General features: G+C 44.0%; 1 protein-coding gene across 10 annotated transcripts in view; it reads right to left on the bottom strand.

Annotated features, from left to right (window-relative positions):
- Positions 1-15,773, bottom strand: part of ANKRD17 (ankyrin repeat domain 17) — a 70,139-nt gene that overhangs the window by 14,355 nt on the left and 40,011 nt on the right. For 5 of the 10 annotated variants that reach the window (XM_027669669.1, XM_027669671.1, XM_027669675.1 and 2 more), the window contains 10 exons: positions 15,417-15,511; positions 12,062-12,299; positions 11,690-11,881; positions 11,198-11,307; positions 10,290-10,377; positions 9,596-9,723; positions 8,975-9,118; positions 8,304-8,406; positions 6,014-6,769; positions 929-1,077 (listed from right to left, as the gene is read on the bottom strand). In XM_027669669.1, the coding sequence (XP_027525470.1) occupies positions 929-1,077; positions 6,014-6,769; positions 8,304-8,406; positions 8,975-9,118; positions 9,596-9,723; positions 10,290-10,377; positions 11,198-11,307; positions 11,690-11,881; positions 12,062-12,299; positions 15,417-15,511 (2,003 nt within the window). The remainder of the gene's footprint in view (positions 1-928; positions 1,078-6,013; positions 6,770-8,303; positions 8,407-8,974; positions 9,119-9,595; positions 9,724-10,289; positions 10,378-11,197; positions 11,308-11,689; positions 11,882-12,061; positions 12,300-15,416; positions 15,512-15,773) is intronic. The other 5 variants (XM_027669670.1, XM_027669672.1, XM_027669677.1 and 2 more) reach the window with 3 other exon arrangements.

The raw sequence follows: 15,773 nt of genomic DNA on the forward strand, positions 1-15,773 counted from the left end.
CTCTCGAGTCAGCTCTGCTGGGAGATTTAAGGAAAACTCCTGACAAGAACTGAGATTCTTCAGGAACTGAGCTGTCATCTGTGCTCTCCTAACCAGATTAACTTCTTTACCACTGCTTGACTGTGACCTCTACATGGTATAATGAAGGTAAGAATTCTATCTTTAATCTTAACACTCCAGTTCCACCAAAGGTTTGGTCACAGCAGAAACCAAGCCAAGTGCCACAGGCAGCTGAGGTACCCAGGACTGGCTTTCCAGAGGTTTCTCTCCCTTCCTCCACAAAGATCCCATGCCTTTCCTCTACTGCATGTTGCCCAAACCTCAGCCATGCTATGTACAGCCCAGAGCTCTGCACACATGTATGCCCAGGTAGTATGGGCATGCTTTTTGGTGATGGTCAGTTAGCTCTAAGTCAACACAAAGTCGCCCTTTTAACAATTATTTTCAGGGCAAAAAAGCCCTTTCTTTAGTGGAAATGAGAGCTTGAATTATTTCCTCTTGTAAAAAAAAAAAATTCACAGAAATTATTAGTTTCAAGACTTCCATAGGTCTGTGATCACTGGCCAACAACTTGAAGCACAACCAGAAAAATCAGAGTGCAACATTCCAAGGCTTACTTTTGTCTTAGCGTATCAGGCCAGAAAAGTAATTAATTTGTCAGTAGACAACTTAGCTGTTTCTCATAAGCCTGAAAACAAAGGAATAAGAAATACAAGCGTTCAGTCATTCAGAGACCTTCTCTTTTGTTTGGTGAGAACACAGAGCAGAGTGGGTTGTAACTCTCCAGGGAGTTGTTCGGGCTTTCCAAAAGCAGCAAATCCAGTCCCCAGACCCCAATCCATTATGCAAGAGAGCTGTTTAACACTGCTGAATTATTCAGGGTGCAGAGAAAAACAGCTCTGTGGCTCTGTGAGAGCAGCAGGCTCACCTGGGCATCGATATCTATAGCAGGGTAGATGGGCAGCATGGCTGAAGGAGAAATGATGGGACTCGGAGTCGGCGTCTGAGGTTGGGACACTGAGGTTGCAATGCTGTGGGTAGGAGTATTTGACATTGCAGATGCTCTTCCACTCACTGCTGTTGGACAGAAGAACCACACTTAGTCAAAGCAAAACACCTCCAAGTTTGACGTGACAATAAAGGGAACTCCCACCGACAGACAGAGCTCCCTGAAAACTGTATTTTCCACCAACATATATATTCCACACATTTAACCCAGTCTTTGAACATTTAACTCTTTAACTATGAAAAAGGTTTACTGTATTCAATCAAAGAAAGAGTTAAGTATCAGCTTGACATGTTTTCTAGAAGCCCACCACGAGAAAAATATTATTTTAATTTTTTTTAACCCGATGATCTTTCCTCCAACAAATCAGCCATTATTTGGACCAGAGTTCCATACCTTCAGAAGCAGGGCTGCAAAACAACTCCAATCAACGGGTATCTACACGTTTTCCTTAAAACAGCTTAAATATTTTCATATAAAGGTCTGCCCAACCTTCACCCTCCACCCCCCCAATAAACACAAAGAAAAAGCAACAGGGTCAGGATGCTCACATGGCAGAATTTGCTGAAACCAGAGAAGCGGAAGCTTCGGAACGGCCAGTTTGCAGAGACTTTGGCCAAGGTGTTAGGTAAGCAAAGGTAACACCATTTACAGGGATGACAGTGTGTGGACATGACACAGAGAGCACCGACTGCCACACTCCCCGAAACTCATTCCATACACAGCAGGTTTCCAAGTACAGAGAGAACCTGAATCTAAAACAGCCTTTGGGGAAAAACTCCCATTTTCCTACTTCTCCTCAAAAGAACTCAATGGGTTTTTTTCTCCCTGTCATTTTTCCAGGTGTTTCTCAGGTGTGACAGCAAAGGAGCAAATGAAGCACTGTTCACTTCTGTCCAGTTGGCAAAAGCACCTTGAACTGCAAAATGAAACAAAGTTTTCCAACAGATGCCCCAAAACCTGGACCCTAATATTCCAAGTTGTGTGCTCCCATCTCTGCAAGGCACCTGTGTTTTACACTTATCATTAATTTCTGTACTTCCTACACAAAACCCCAGCAAAGCAGCTAATAAATGTCACTGTGAGAAACAAAGAACTCCAACTTCTAAGGCAAAAAGTATCATTAATCTTACATTTAAGGGTAAATCAGAATTCAGGATTCAAACTCCCTTGATCTTTACATTCAAGTGCCTCTTGAAAACTTATCTCACCTTAGAAATCCCACAGGTATGGATTAAAAGAGACATAAACAAGCTATGACGAAATATTTTCACGTAAGGTCAAAAACAGCACACCTGTTTTAAAGAGTTGCTAAGAATTCCTGTTCCTGTCCCAGTATGGGGACTGAGGAACATCAGCTATGTTACAAGAGACACTATTGAAGTTCTTAGACTTAAAAAAAAAAAGTTACTTAAGGAGGCCTTAATTCAGGTTAAGTCTATTCTTTACTTTTGCAGTGAGGGGGAGGAAAAAACCCAACCCCTCCTTCCCCCCCAAAAAAGAGAGACACATGCATGATTCATCAAGAATTCACAAATATACTTTATATCCCCACAGCACATTTCACTAGGACACAACATTTATTTTTATGGGTAATGATCTGAATATATTTATCTCAACATTACCTGTGCAGAGCTGTAATTTATAATGACTGTGCCAAGGGTGATGAACAGAATCTTTACAGTGCCCAAACTCAAACATTCCAAGTTTTCAATAAGCCAGATTTTCACGACATCCCTGAGCACTGGGAAGAGTAGCCAACTAGCTTGATCATCAAATCTAAATACACTGATAGTCCAGTATTTATCTTTTCCCTCTGCTCCTCCACCTACTCTAATGGACTAGTAGCAAAATGGAACTCAAAGGCTGTACTCCACCATGAAAACACCATTACTTCATGCCTGGGCTAACCAAGCCTTCAAAGCTAGTTCACTAGCAGAGTGTTTCACACTATCAGTTTTGTGCTAAGTGATACTAGAGCTGCTCTTTATCTTGATTTCTTTCTGGGCACATCTCAACTTTCTCATAATTTAAATGAAAAAAGGCCACCTCACAGCAGCTCCCTTCTCCCCCTCCAGAGAAGCATTTGTCTTACACCTTTAGACTGCCCTTTCCTCTTCTTGAGGATCATTCCATGTCTCACTAGTGCTGTCTGACTGTGGGCACAGCGCTGTCCTTATGCACTCATTCCTTATCTCCTGGAAGGTCAGCAGTGCATGGATAAAGGCTGTTCCACACCGCACTGCAATAAGCCAAGATGAGAAACTGAATACAAAAACACCTTACAAGAAATGCACTGCACACCTCAGCTTTTTCCAACTGGTTTCAGGCCAACTCTCCAGGCCTGTTCCACATCAGCTCCTCCCGTGCCCCCAGTTCTTACAAGCCGTGTTCCTGTCACACAGGCTCACCATCACTCCAGAGCACTTGAGATGCACAGCATGCCTCAGATTACAGCAGCCCAAGCTCTGTTCTGAGTTCCAGTGCAAACCCAGCATTGCTCCTGGGACTGAGAGCTCCAGGGGTGGTTATTAGTTCCAGTGTGCAAGGTGCCCTGAGGCAGGGCAGTCCCACACCAAAGCAGCTCCTGCTCGGGTCCCAGCTGGCACACAGCCTGATTTTCCTGGGATGCTGGCACTCCACAGTTATAACAGGTTCATTTAGAACTGACTCATCCCACAAGGTCACTTCCAGGAATTCATCTTATCAAGTGCTTCAAGATTCCTCAAGTTCTTTGTGAGGTTCTGGGACTCAACATAACCCTTTCAATAGTTTCTACTTGGAAAAAAGTTCACTATTAAAAACAGGACCTTTTTTTTTTTCTTCTATATCTTTACCATACCACTCGACAGATTAAATGTTTTCATTCAAGACTTACATAACTAATACTAAAAAATACTTCTACAAGCCTCACAGCAAACAAGAACACCTGAAGCTCAAGAGTAAATGTTTTGCATGTCCTCAATTCCAGCAGGATCAGAAAAGTAAAAATGAAAGATTATTTACTACTTACTCATTGTTTGCAACTAATTAGGCACAGAGATGCACATTAAATCAAGTTTGCACAGTCAAGGTGAAGCTTTTTTTCTGTAACTGGTGCTGTAATCACAGCTCTGCCATGGAACTAAACTGAAGGCATCTCAGAAACAGGAATTTAAATCCATGGCAATACTCTAGAAGCTTCTATTAAAGCCACACTCAGAGCTACCCATCAAACATTCAGGTGCTGTTTAAATGTTGTGTGTTACACTGAGCCCCTTTCAGCTCCACGCTGAATTCTCATGTGTGTTTTCAGGCTGGCACTGAAGTTCTGTACTCAGGTCTGTATCTGCTCTCACTTAAAAACCCCTGAAAATCAGTCCCTTCCCAGAAGTGAGCTGAGCCCTCATTCCCAGGTGCATGTGTGCACACACATGCTAATGAGTGGGGCTGAGCAGTACAAAAACATTCACTCCAAGTCACAGGGCAAACGCCTGCCATGCTCCAAAAGGCACGCACAGGAATTTGGGTACGTGGCAGGTGACCCAAAATCACACCTTCTCAACATGTTACATGCAGTTAAACACATGGCAAATGTCCTAACTCCAGGTTTAAGTTATATTTAAACACAACTGAAGAGCATTGCAAAGATTCTTTACAAGTTACCAGGAACTTTAATTATCCCAATTCTTGAATTGTTATCGTCCTGTATCCCAGCATCTCCACAGGAAAGAAATTTTCACTATCAGAGCACGATAAATGCAGTTTTATACACTGTCATGCATCCATTTATTTTTATTCACTTCCAGTCTATGTCTAGGCTTCACTTCTAACATGAGAATTCCAGTAAACAATCTCCGCAGCTCCTCTAACTTTCTGTCATCTGTAATGAGGCTTTGCCTGGATAGCAGGTCACTCATTAGGTGCCTAATTTAAAAAGTGTTGTTTCTAGTGTTTTAAACAATCCCCACCCGGTAGTTTAGCCATTTACCATACCTTCCATTCACTCTGCTCCATCATACTCCACCTCCTGCAGGACACCAGGACCAGGTCTGGGCTAAAACCTTTTTGGAGACCTGCTGCCCTCTGGCACACATCCCTCATCCTAACATGCTTTGCAAAGCAGACTTGTTCAAACAGACAGCACTTGGGAAAATATAAGTGCATCAGCTTAAGCAAGAGCACCTTGGTACATTTTCATCAAGTGACATCATTTTTCAAGACTCTGTCCTAGCAGTTCATCTGTGTTCAGCTGAGGAGTCACAGTGAGCACTGCAGCTGCTGCTTTAGCGTGGGAAGGGGATTAAGTGCAACACAACTGAAGGTGTGAAGTAAAGCAACACTAACAACTCACATATAAAACCTGCTTCATTCTTTTATTTTACTCCTCAAGGCCTTAAAGCACCGATGTCACTGGGCAAAGAATTCTCACAAGTGACGACAAGCCTCTGGTCAGGCTAAACATGGTTCTTGCTGGCAAAGCAGCCATTTTTATGAGGAGATATTTTTACAAGTCATAAAATTGTCATCTTTTTTTCCAAATAGGAGTAAAAACTTTGCCTAGATAGACTATTTAAGGTCTACTAGAGCAGCTCTCATTCAAAAGATAAACTCCTCACACATTCTAGGCCTGATGTGGTGCTGCAGTTGCTCACAGCCTCCTCTCAGTCAGCTCTCCGCTAGTTCAAAGTACTAACCAGTACTGTCAATGTGTTGTTTCTGAGCTACAATCAGACCAAAATACAACTGTTTATACCTGGCACTGGCCCCCAGAAGTTATGAAGAGTTAAAACTGCCACCTCCACCATACCAACCTGACCAACTGGCACCATTACCTCGGCCCTGCAAATTGAAAGGTTAAAGCTAGTTTTCCCAAATCAAGACAGCGATCAGAGGGCGAGTGGTACTTGCTGTAGAGCTCATGGGAATACACAAACACACACACACACATACACACACAAAAAGAAGTGGACATACCCTCAACTGGTCAAGCAAATATTATACCTGCTCATAACAACGTAAACCCACCTGCCATGATGTCATCCAGCGTGTCATTGAGCGTCTGAGCAGGGCTGGCTACCATTAACCCTTGCTGTGTTTCTGTGAGTATTCCTTGCCCCAGCCCTGCTAGTTGTGCTTGGCCCAGCACTGGCTGTCCAACTATAACACCTTGCAGTTCTGTAAGGTTTGCGATGGACCCTGGAGGTAAGGAACCTGCTGCCAGAGGCAAAGCTTGTGGCATGGCCAGAGGCTGAATTGGTGCAAAACCCGTCTGTGCAGCAGCTTGCTGGGGGTCATCTTTAAGCAAGATGGGGTCCACTTGCTGCAATCGTGCATAGTCTCCCTCTGAGAGTTGTTCTCCTACCCCAACGGGAGTCAGTAGTCCCAGATGCTGGCAAGACTGTTGCTGCTGCTGCTGCTGGAGCTGAATTCTTTGCGCTTTTACCTCTAGATATTGCTTTTTTAGCTGCTGCTGAGTTTTCAGCTGTAACTCTCGCTCCACTTTCTGCAGTTCCTCCAAAATCTTTTGTTTCTTCTGAATTTGTTCCTCTCTCGTTTTGTTCAGCTCCTCAATCTTCTCTTTGGTGAGCTGGTCAGCGTGTGCCAATTCCAGGGACTGCAGCTGAGCGTTCTTCTCTATGGCTTCTTTTATCCTCTGCTCCAGCTCTGTCAACTTGCCCTGAGCCTCTTCTACAATGCTCTCTGGAGACTGATTGGTGATGTAACCCTGTACATCCTGGTTGTTTGCTGGCAAATGACTGCTGGACTTTTGTTTAGAAGCAGCTGTGTGAAAAAGAAACCCCCTCAGAACCAATGGAAGTGCATACGAATGGCATCCTCATTACAGAGCTACTGCTGGGCCCTGCCCGGCCGGGTCCGCGCCAAGGCACGGCACCCACAGGAGGTCAGCGTGCACTGAAGGCCCTCCAGGAACACCTACCCACTGGAACCCGGCAGCCAGACTGCAATTTAACAGGACCCATTTCTGCACATACAGCCCAGGTATCCCTGCGCTACGGTGACAGGTCTACTCCAACAATCGTTATGCTTTTGCCAAAGGAAGCGATTGTCTCGAGCCGCTGTTACCGAGTGCTGCTACAAGAAAACTGGGAGCAAAAAGCAAGGGGACGCTGTCTCTTTACTTGGTGTTCTGTGTCTGGTGTGCTGTTAGGTCATGAACATATGCTTAGGGATGAACACAGCCCAAGGGATGCAAAAACATCTTGGGGACTGGTCTAGGCCACCGGTTTTGCGACTGACTCGGTACATTTTAGTACTCGGTACATTTACACTTTACAGGACTAGGAATCCTTTTGCTCCAGGTATCCAGCTTTGCTCAGGTGACAAACAGCGCCAGAACCCAGGACAGTCATTTAGATTTAGCAGGGTCTAACAGGGTGTGTTTAGCCACTACATTTTATCCATAGCAGACATGATTTTGCCTGTGTCAAAACTCAGCTCTCTGCCCAAGCAAGGCAAATATTTCAGCCTTCCTGCAAGAACGAGCGATGGACTAATCCAACTGGTCTTTTATGCAGAAGTCCCCAGTAACACAGCTGACATGCTCTGCCATACCAGGTGGAGAAGCAACAATCGGTTAATTTTGAAGGGCGAAAGGCAAATCAAAACTCAGGATCTGAGGCAGTGGAGGTGCCCGGCTTCTTCCAGCCATCCTCGCTGTATCTCCAGAACAATACAAGTGTACACACAGGATTAATTTTAGGACATGCACGCCTGTATTTCCTACTGCTGATCCTTGATAAAAATTGGTTTTGAAAGAGAATTCTTACGTACAGAAAGCGTTAAAGTGTCAAAATGGCGACAGCAAAATAGATGCAAATTTAGTCCTGGGAGGACCTGAGCCACATCAGACTAAAGATTTTATAGCACAAGAAATTCCGCCTTCAATCCAATTAGTCAAACCCACTCCGAGACTGCTAGCCTAAGGAAACACAAGTTATCAAATCAACTGCAATATGGAGATTAACATGATTTTTGCAACTTCCATTATCCAATTTCTACAGGCTTCTGGGTGACATTTTGCATTAGTCCAGTATGTCAGACTAATAGAGATTTTAACGTATTTACTTAGGCAGATTTCTTGACGCTTTGTGATTACAGGGTTAGATGACTGATACTTGGTGGATAAGCAAATCCTTAAAAAAATAAATTCAAATTAAAAAAAAAATTCAAAATTGCAGTTTCCTTGACTGAATCCATAAACGCTCTTCATAGGAACTACTCTGCTACAAGTGCAAGTCTCTACCTTCTGCCTCGGAAGGATATGTAGAAAGTAAGCTGCAGAACTACGACTGACCTTTATTTCTGATGGGAAGGGTTGTGGCGACATTAGCAGGGGGTTTGTCAGGCTCCTGGGGTGGGACGACCATGGGCAGCGCCTGCACTGGTACTCGAGGAGCCTAAAACGTCGGAGACTAACAGATTACTTTTCTCATACTCTATGCTAGTTATAATTCAATAGAAGGTAAGCAAAACCTGTTAGAAAAGCAGACTTCAATGGTCACTAAGAACAGTTAATACCGTTTTTAATACGTTGAGTTCAATAATTAACAAATTGAGATCATCTGATCTCAAAACACTTTGCATTTTTAACCTAAAAAATTACTTGCCAAACCATAGTCAGCATGGCACAGTGCTAAACTGTGGTACAGCAAATACAAGCCACAATGGGCCACAAATTAAATTCTGAAGAGCCTCATTAATGCAGACCTTCACTCTTGCTGTTTTTCCCCCCCCCCCTCAACATTTTTTCTAATAATATTTAGAGACTAATAATAATTATGGAAGCACTATACAATAATGCTCAAAAGTCTTCCCCATTTTCATGACAGCTCTAAGTAGTTTCCAGTGTGTTCACCTACAGTTCATGAAATGACATGACTGACTCTTCTCTCATCTTTACACTCTTGAGTAAGCTGCACAAAGAACTGCAAAAAAGCCCAGAGCCCACTGGCCCTGCAATCTTACCCTGTTTAGATCATGGGATGGTGGGGTCAGCTGAGTGGCATCGGGTGGAGGAGCAGAAAGCAAGTTGTTTGGGTAATCTAAAAGGTAACAAACCACGCTGGTGTGACCACCTTTGGCTGCCTCGATGAGCATAGTGGATCCGTCCTGGAGAGGGGAAGATCACGGAGTTAGAGAAGAGCTCCAGCAAAACAACAGCGCAGCATTTTGGGAGACACAGTGCAGCACCTGGTACCTGCTGTCTGCCTTAATAAATGTTCACTCCACCTGCAGCAAGTTCACATCTAAACCTAAGGCCTCGATGAACTATTTTCAAAAAAAAAAATTAGTACTTTTAAAATTTTTCCTTCCTCTTCCACAGTTGCAACCTTGCAACTGGAGATCAACCTTTACATTCATGGTGATCAATGGATCTGCACTCCTAACCCTGACTTCTATAAATATATTCATGAGCACAACACCCGCTTGTGGAAACACCGGTTCTTGCATCTTATTTCCATTTAAATCATGACATGCTGCATCAGTTGCAGAGAATACAAAAGGAGAGAATTCGCTTAGGTATCCTTAGTTTTCAGACTGATGATAAATTATCTAAGAGGAGAACGAGGGAGTTGAGGGACAAACCTTCAGTCTGTGTGTGGGATCAGCACCATGAGCCAGCAGTAACTCCACAACTGCCAAGTGACCTCCAGCACAGGCCAGTGACAACACTGTGTGATCATTGTTAGCTGTGGTCCTGTTCACATTTGCTCCTGCAAAAACACAGGGGGAAAAGATCAGGTAAAAAAAGACTTCAACAGCTCCATCAAAACAACTCTACCAAAAGCAACAGAATTTAACTACTCTGCAATCTACACGGGGAAAATTTCATCTTGCTGGTTGTCCTGCTCCATACAGGGCAGAGACAAGAAAAAATCATCAGAATCAGCTCAAGAGAGAAAAATAAGAATTCCAGGCTCTGTATTAAAGCATCAAGCAAGTTATAGTCCAAACCTGGAAACCTACAGGCACCTGAAGCTAAAACTCCTGAAAACAGTGCTTCCAAGGCTGCACCAGGGGCATGGAGACCCCAGCAACCTCTAGTACTGATGCTTTTACCAGGAATTAAAGACTGGAATTCACTATTTTTATCACTAGTTGCATTCCCACTAATCTCAGCAGGAACAGAGGCGATCATTACATGCCTCATTTGAGAATCAATGACCTACTTGAGTTAAGACATTTGAAACAAATCCAAGGAAGTTACACTAGTTCTGACATGTTCCTAACCGGGAGTATTTCTAACATCAGGAGAACCCAAACCTTTCCACGCTCTTACCTTTGCTAATCAAGAACTGAACAGTGCAAACATGACCTGCCCTGGCAGCTTTCATGAGAGGGGTTCTTCCACCTTCCGATTCATGCTCCTAGAGCAGACAAAGAAAGGCTTCAAAATCCAAAGTACTGCATGTGAAAGGAGGCCAGTGAGCCCTGGGGTTTTCTGAATGGAAAGGTCTTAGACATGGAACATCATTTTTTTTAGTGTTTCACAAACTCAGATGTAAATATCCAGCTAACATTTGAACTGAGGGTATCTTGAAGGCAGGTGAGCCATCTACCACCTGTCTCTGCACAGGTGTGAGACTCTTGGACAAGAAGCACTGAGGCACATGGTGGGGATTTTAGTTAAACAGGATGTCTTCTGCCACGCCTAACTTCGCTTTCTGGCAACACACTGGCAAAAAAGCCTACTGAAATGTATAAATCGATTTACCTCCACCATCTTAATTCTGTTATGGTACACCAAATAGACCATATCCAAACAGAACTGTCTGTTGCATAAGGAATAGAACAAATTTGCAGGTAAAAGGACTAACCCAGAATCAGCTCAACAATTCGAAGCTGAATACCATGACAAAAGAACAAAATCCCCTATTTTCCTGTCCAGGCAACCTTGAATGGCTTGGAAATGCTTTAGACATCAGTCATCAGAGTAACTGGTTAGTGTAACTGACCTCAGCACTTTCAGGTAATTAAACAGCCTAAAGTACTTTAGAGAACCATCACCAGTTCTCAGTTAGTTAGAAGAAAAGGTTAAAAGATAATTGCTATAGCTGTATTCAGATTTACAGCAAACATGTAAATCCTCAGCAGTGAACACAACAACAACAACAAAAAATTAACAAATCATCAGAAGTCAATAATTTTATTTCCTAATTCGATTTTTTTACAAAGATCATGACTTACCAGATCTGCACCTGCCTGAAGTAAGACATCTGCTACATCAGTGTGGCCATTTTCACAGGCATATGTCAGTGCTGTGTCACCTGTTGCTGTCGTGGCGTGCACGTTAGCCCCTGAAAAAGTGGTGGTAAAACCATGTAAGCTTTATGAAGTTCAGTACAGAAAATATGCAAGTCAGCATAATCTTGACAAGATCAGACAGCAAATTAAACTTCCCCCGTCCGATCCAACAGCTATTAAACTGTTAACTTGATCATACTCCACAGGAATAAAGAAATAAACTGTAAGTCCAGTTCCAAGCAAGTTTACATCAATTCAATCTTCAAAAGCTAAATTAAGAGTTCATCCAGTAAATTATTTAGGGTTCCACAGACCTTTGCAGTCAACTTCAAGAAGCTGCTAATGAAAATGTAATGAATATCGAAAAAGATATTTTTCTCTTAAGAGTCAGATTAAATAAACCTTTACAGAATTATTAACAAATTGCCTCCATACCTGCAGCTAATAAATATTTAACCAGCTCCAAATGTCCCTCTTGAGCAGCCTCCATCAAAGGTGTGGAACACCCAAGTTCTATATCAGCTCCTGCTTTAATGAGGAAATCTGCCACTTCCAAAAACCCTCCGCAGCAAGCCAGAGTTAAGGCGGTTTCTTGTGTCTCCTCTGTCTGAGCATTGATGTTTGCTCCTTAAAACAACAAAAAACCCCAGTTAGAATAGGCAGGATCAGCAGACAAACCACTTCCTAGTTCATGAGGCACCTTATCACCAAAGCAAATGAAAATCCCATAACTTAGTGCTTTTCCCCCCAGAGCTGTACAGCTGCCTGGGGAATTCCAGCCCCCGGAAGGTCCCCCCCAGCAGTTACCTTGCCCCAGTAGCAGTGCCACCATCTCCTCGTGGCCTTCTCGAGCTGCCTCCATGAGTGGTGTGTAGCCCTCGTCGTTGACCTCCTCCAGGTTGGCCCCCCGCTCGATCAGCAGAGCCGCCAGCTCCACGTGCCCGCCACAGGCTGCCAGAGTCAGCGGGGACTCGAACGAGTCCGCGGGCATGTTCACCTGGGCACCACTGTCCAGCAGCAACCTCGCCACTTCCACATGGCCATCCTGGGGAGTCCAGAAACCAAGGTCAACAGACTGGCCAACGGAACAACTGCTTTTCTCCACAGCTTTGTCACAGACTCAACTTCCCTCCGCAGACACAGAAGGCAAGGAGTGAGTAAAACGAGTTCAAAAATGTAATCCAACTTGCTTAACAGTTTTCCTGTTTTCTCTAAGCATTTGGATAAAGGCTAAAGATCTCCTCTTAAATGAGCACCTGAGGAAACCTCAACCATGTTTTTACTGAATATGGTTCAATTCAAAACTAAAATGCCATGAACCTCATATCAAAACTGCCTGTCGATGGTGCAAGTAACAAGCTGGACAACTTCTTCATATCAGATTCAAGTTCAAGTGTTTGGGATCAACTTACTTGAGGGGGGGACCCCAAAACAAAGCCCAGAAAGTCAAGAGGGAGCTCACCACTATTTTAGAAGCTGGCCTCCTCCAGAAGAACAACACTGAAATCTTTCTGCTCCCCTCCTTTCTCAGGAAGCAGCCATGCACACTGACCTGGTCTGCCTCTTGGCTCCTGCAAAACTATTTCACTGCTCAATTTAACAGCAGTCAGGACCTACTTTCTCCTTCCAAGAGAAAGCCAAACCAAAACCATTTGTCAGGGGTTTCTCACACATCCCAGGAGCCACCAGAGCAACAGCCTTCCCTTGGCAGGATCCTGGCAGGGTTTTCCAGGTACCATGACCACGCTATCAAACTTGTTCTACCAAAAAGTACCTCTTAAGTTCTTCCTTCAGAAATATTTGAGCATAGGATCTCAGTCATTTTTTCAGTATGCCATAAATTCAGGAGCTATTTGAAGTGGCTTTTCAGCTCTGTGTTTACACTGGAGGCCTGACAGTGACACATTCAACTGCCATTCCATTCTGCTTCTGTTCAGACAGAAGCAGAGACCGGCCTGGTCGCTGTGCTCCAACAACAGCACAAACCCTCCAAGCTGGTTTTCTCCATGAGGAAATTGCCATCATTCCAACTTGGAGCAACCACAACCTGACACACCAAACAGGGGAGGGCTGCAGAGAATAAACAGCTGCTCCCAGGAACCAAGGTTGTCTCTGAACAAGGTTAAGTACACCTTGATCTCAAGATTAAGTCCTAAGAGGCAGCAAATCGCAGCCACTACCGTCCTTGCCAAGCTGGAAACCACAACTCCAAAAAGCTCTTTTCCAGACAAAATACCAAACTCCATCTGACATTTTTCCGCTTCATCTTCCCAAGTGTTTTATACCTTCTTCTGATATCCAGGGAGCAAAACACGATTTCCTCTTGGAAAAATATCTAGGACATTAACTAGGACATATTCACCTTTTACATGAAATGACAGTACTATTTTAGGGAGAAACTCCAAGACTCCATAAAGAATCTCTCCTCAGGGAATCGCAGAGACGGCGCCTCAGCCATCAGGCTCTGGCAAGACAGCTCAGTGCTCACCCTGACCCCAGGAGGAGAACGGCACACAGCACCACCAAGGTTGGTTTCAAAGCTTCCTATGTGGGCCAAGCAGCCTGGAGGAGAACTGCTGGTGCTTCACCACACAAGGGAATTGGATCCATGCTTTCATAAACCTTGCCATGGGGTGGGGCCATTCAGCTCTCCTACAACAGCCAGGAAAAGCCTCCCAGCTGCTAAAAGAGCAGAAGAAGTCCCTGAGTGAGCTGCACAAAAGCACCAGCTGGATTTTAGAGACGAAGCTCTGTGGGCATCGGTGCTTCGGCGAGAGGAAACGCAAACTAGACCAACCTGCTTCTGGCTCCCACAAGGCAAGTGCCATTGCCCAACACCTCATTTGCATTAAATCAATATTAGCTGCAGTCTATAAAAACTCTCTTCCTGAACGCCTTGTAGGACAAGGTTTAAACCCTCCATCGCTACGCCACAGATAAACAGTTCTGCAACACACAGCCAAGTTCAACGCTGTTCTAGAGAAGGAGGTTTTCTTGTGCTGTTGGAGAGCAGGAACTGTTTCTGCATAAAAACCATGCGGAGATGGGAGTCCCAGCTCTGCTTCGTTTCACACTGCAAGCTCTTTAAATACTGATGGAGAAAGCTGCCTCCTCTCTGCAGCAGAGCCAAAGGTATGAGACTCTCAGCTGTCTGCCAGCTCTGAGCAGCAGTGTGGAAATGCCTCCCTAGGAACAGCTTCCTGCAGAAATGAGAGAACAATTTTTTCCTATTGCTCAGTAATTCTTAACAAAAATTAGGTCTCAACATTTCTGTGAGTCTTACGGCCTTTTCCTGGTCTGCTGGTGGAGGTAAAAGGGGGGAAAACAGTGGCAAGGAAAGGAAGGCTTGATCCATAGCTGTGCCAAAAAGATGTCCTGATGAGAATAAGACTGACACATCAAACAAGGTAATTTTATCATCACCTGCCAGGCCAGCGCCCAGGATATTTATGTGGCTGCTCTAGTAAGATTTCAGGGTGAGACAAAGGACAGCTGGAGTCCTGTTTATCTACGTGACTTTCTTTCCAACAACTTTGAGAAGTATAATGGTTTCTGTTAATGATTCCCCCATCCAAAGCCATTACCTTCCCTGAACAGACATAACTGGCTGATTTTAGAACCGCTGCAGTTGTCTCAGGGAAGGGCAGGCTAAACAGGGATTTACTGCCCTCTTCCATGGCCACGGGTTCACAATGTGACACTACACAAGGCTAATGGCATGAAAAACCCAACCCATGAGCAATCTATTTGGAGAGAAGGAGAAGAAGGAAGTTTAAGAGACGAATTTTCAGTTTAACAGCGAAATTATATATTCAGATGAATACAACTGCCTCAGATTGACAAAGCACCAACATCAAAGCATTGATTAGTAAGAAGTTAAAAATTTCCCCTTCCACTTCCCAGTTGCTTCCCAAACAGCTTCTGATTGTATGTTTTCGAGGAGCACGTGGCTATATGAACCACACTGAAACATGTTACACGGGTAACCACCTACACTGACAGACAACTCAGCTTACTAATTCCTTCCACATCATCTAGGTATGTGAAATGCCTTCAACAGCACATCCTGTTTAGCACATTAGAATTCTTAAAAGTATTTCAACAAATACTGAGAAAGCTCCCACCTGAAGTTCTGTAATTTGCAAATTCCACAGTCTCTTACCATGCAAGCCTCCATGAGAGCAGTGTGCATCTCGTCCGTCTTGTGCTCCTGGTCTGCACCAGCTTCCAGCAGAAACCTCACCATTTCCAGGTGGCCTGTGTGGAGAAAATAGTTCACAGAGAGAAACTGCTTGAGAAAGTGTGTTTCACAACTGACAGCATCTAAAGTACACAATGAAGGTAATGGATGGCCACACTATAACACAAAATACCCACTTCCTCTGGAAAGGCTTGTTTGTATCTCTGCAGTCGATATGCAGAGGGGTTTAACAGTGTAGTTACTATAAATGTGATCCAATTCACTGCACACACACAGTCTTAACTTTTCACCTCTGCTTTCCAGCCTCACTTCAGGCTT

Source organism: Corapipo altera, unplaced genomic scaffold, assembly GCF_003945725.1.
Source record: "Corapipo altera isolate COAL_440 unplaced genomic scaffold, ASM394572v1 258, whole genome shotgun sequence".
NCBI classification, from domain to species: domain Eukaryota; kingdom Metazoa; phylum Chordata; class Aves; order Passeriformes; family Pipridae; genus Corapipo; species Corapipo altera.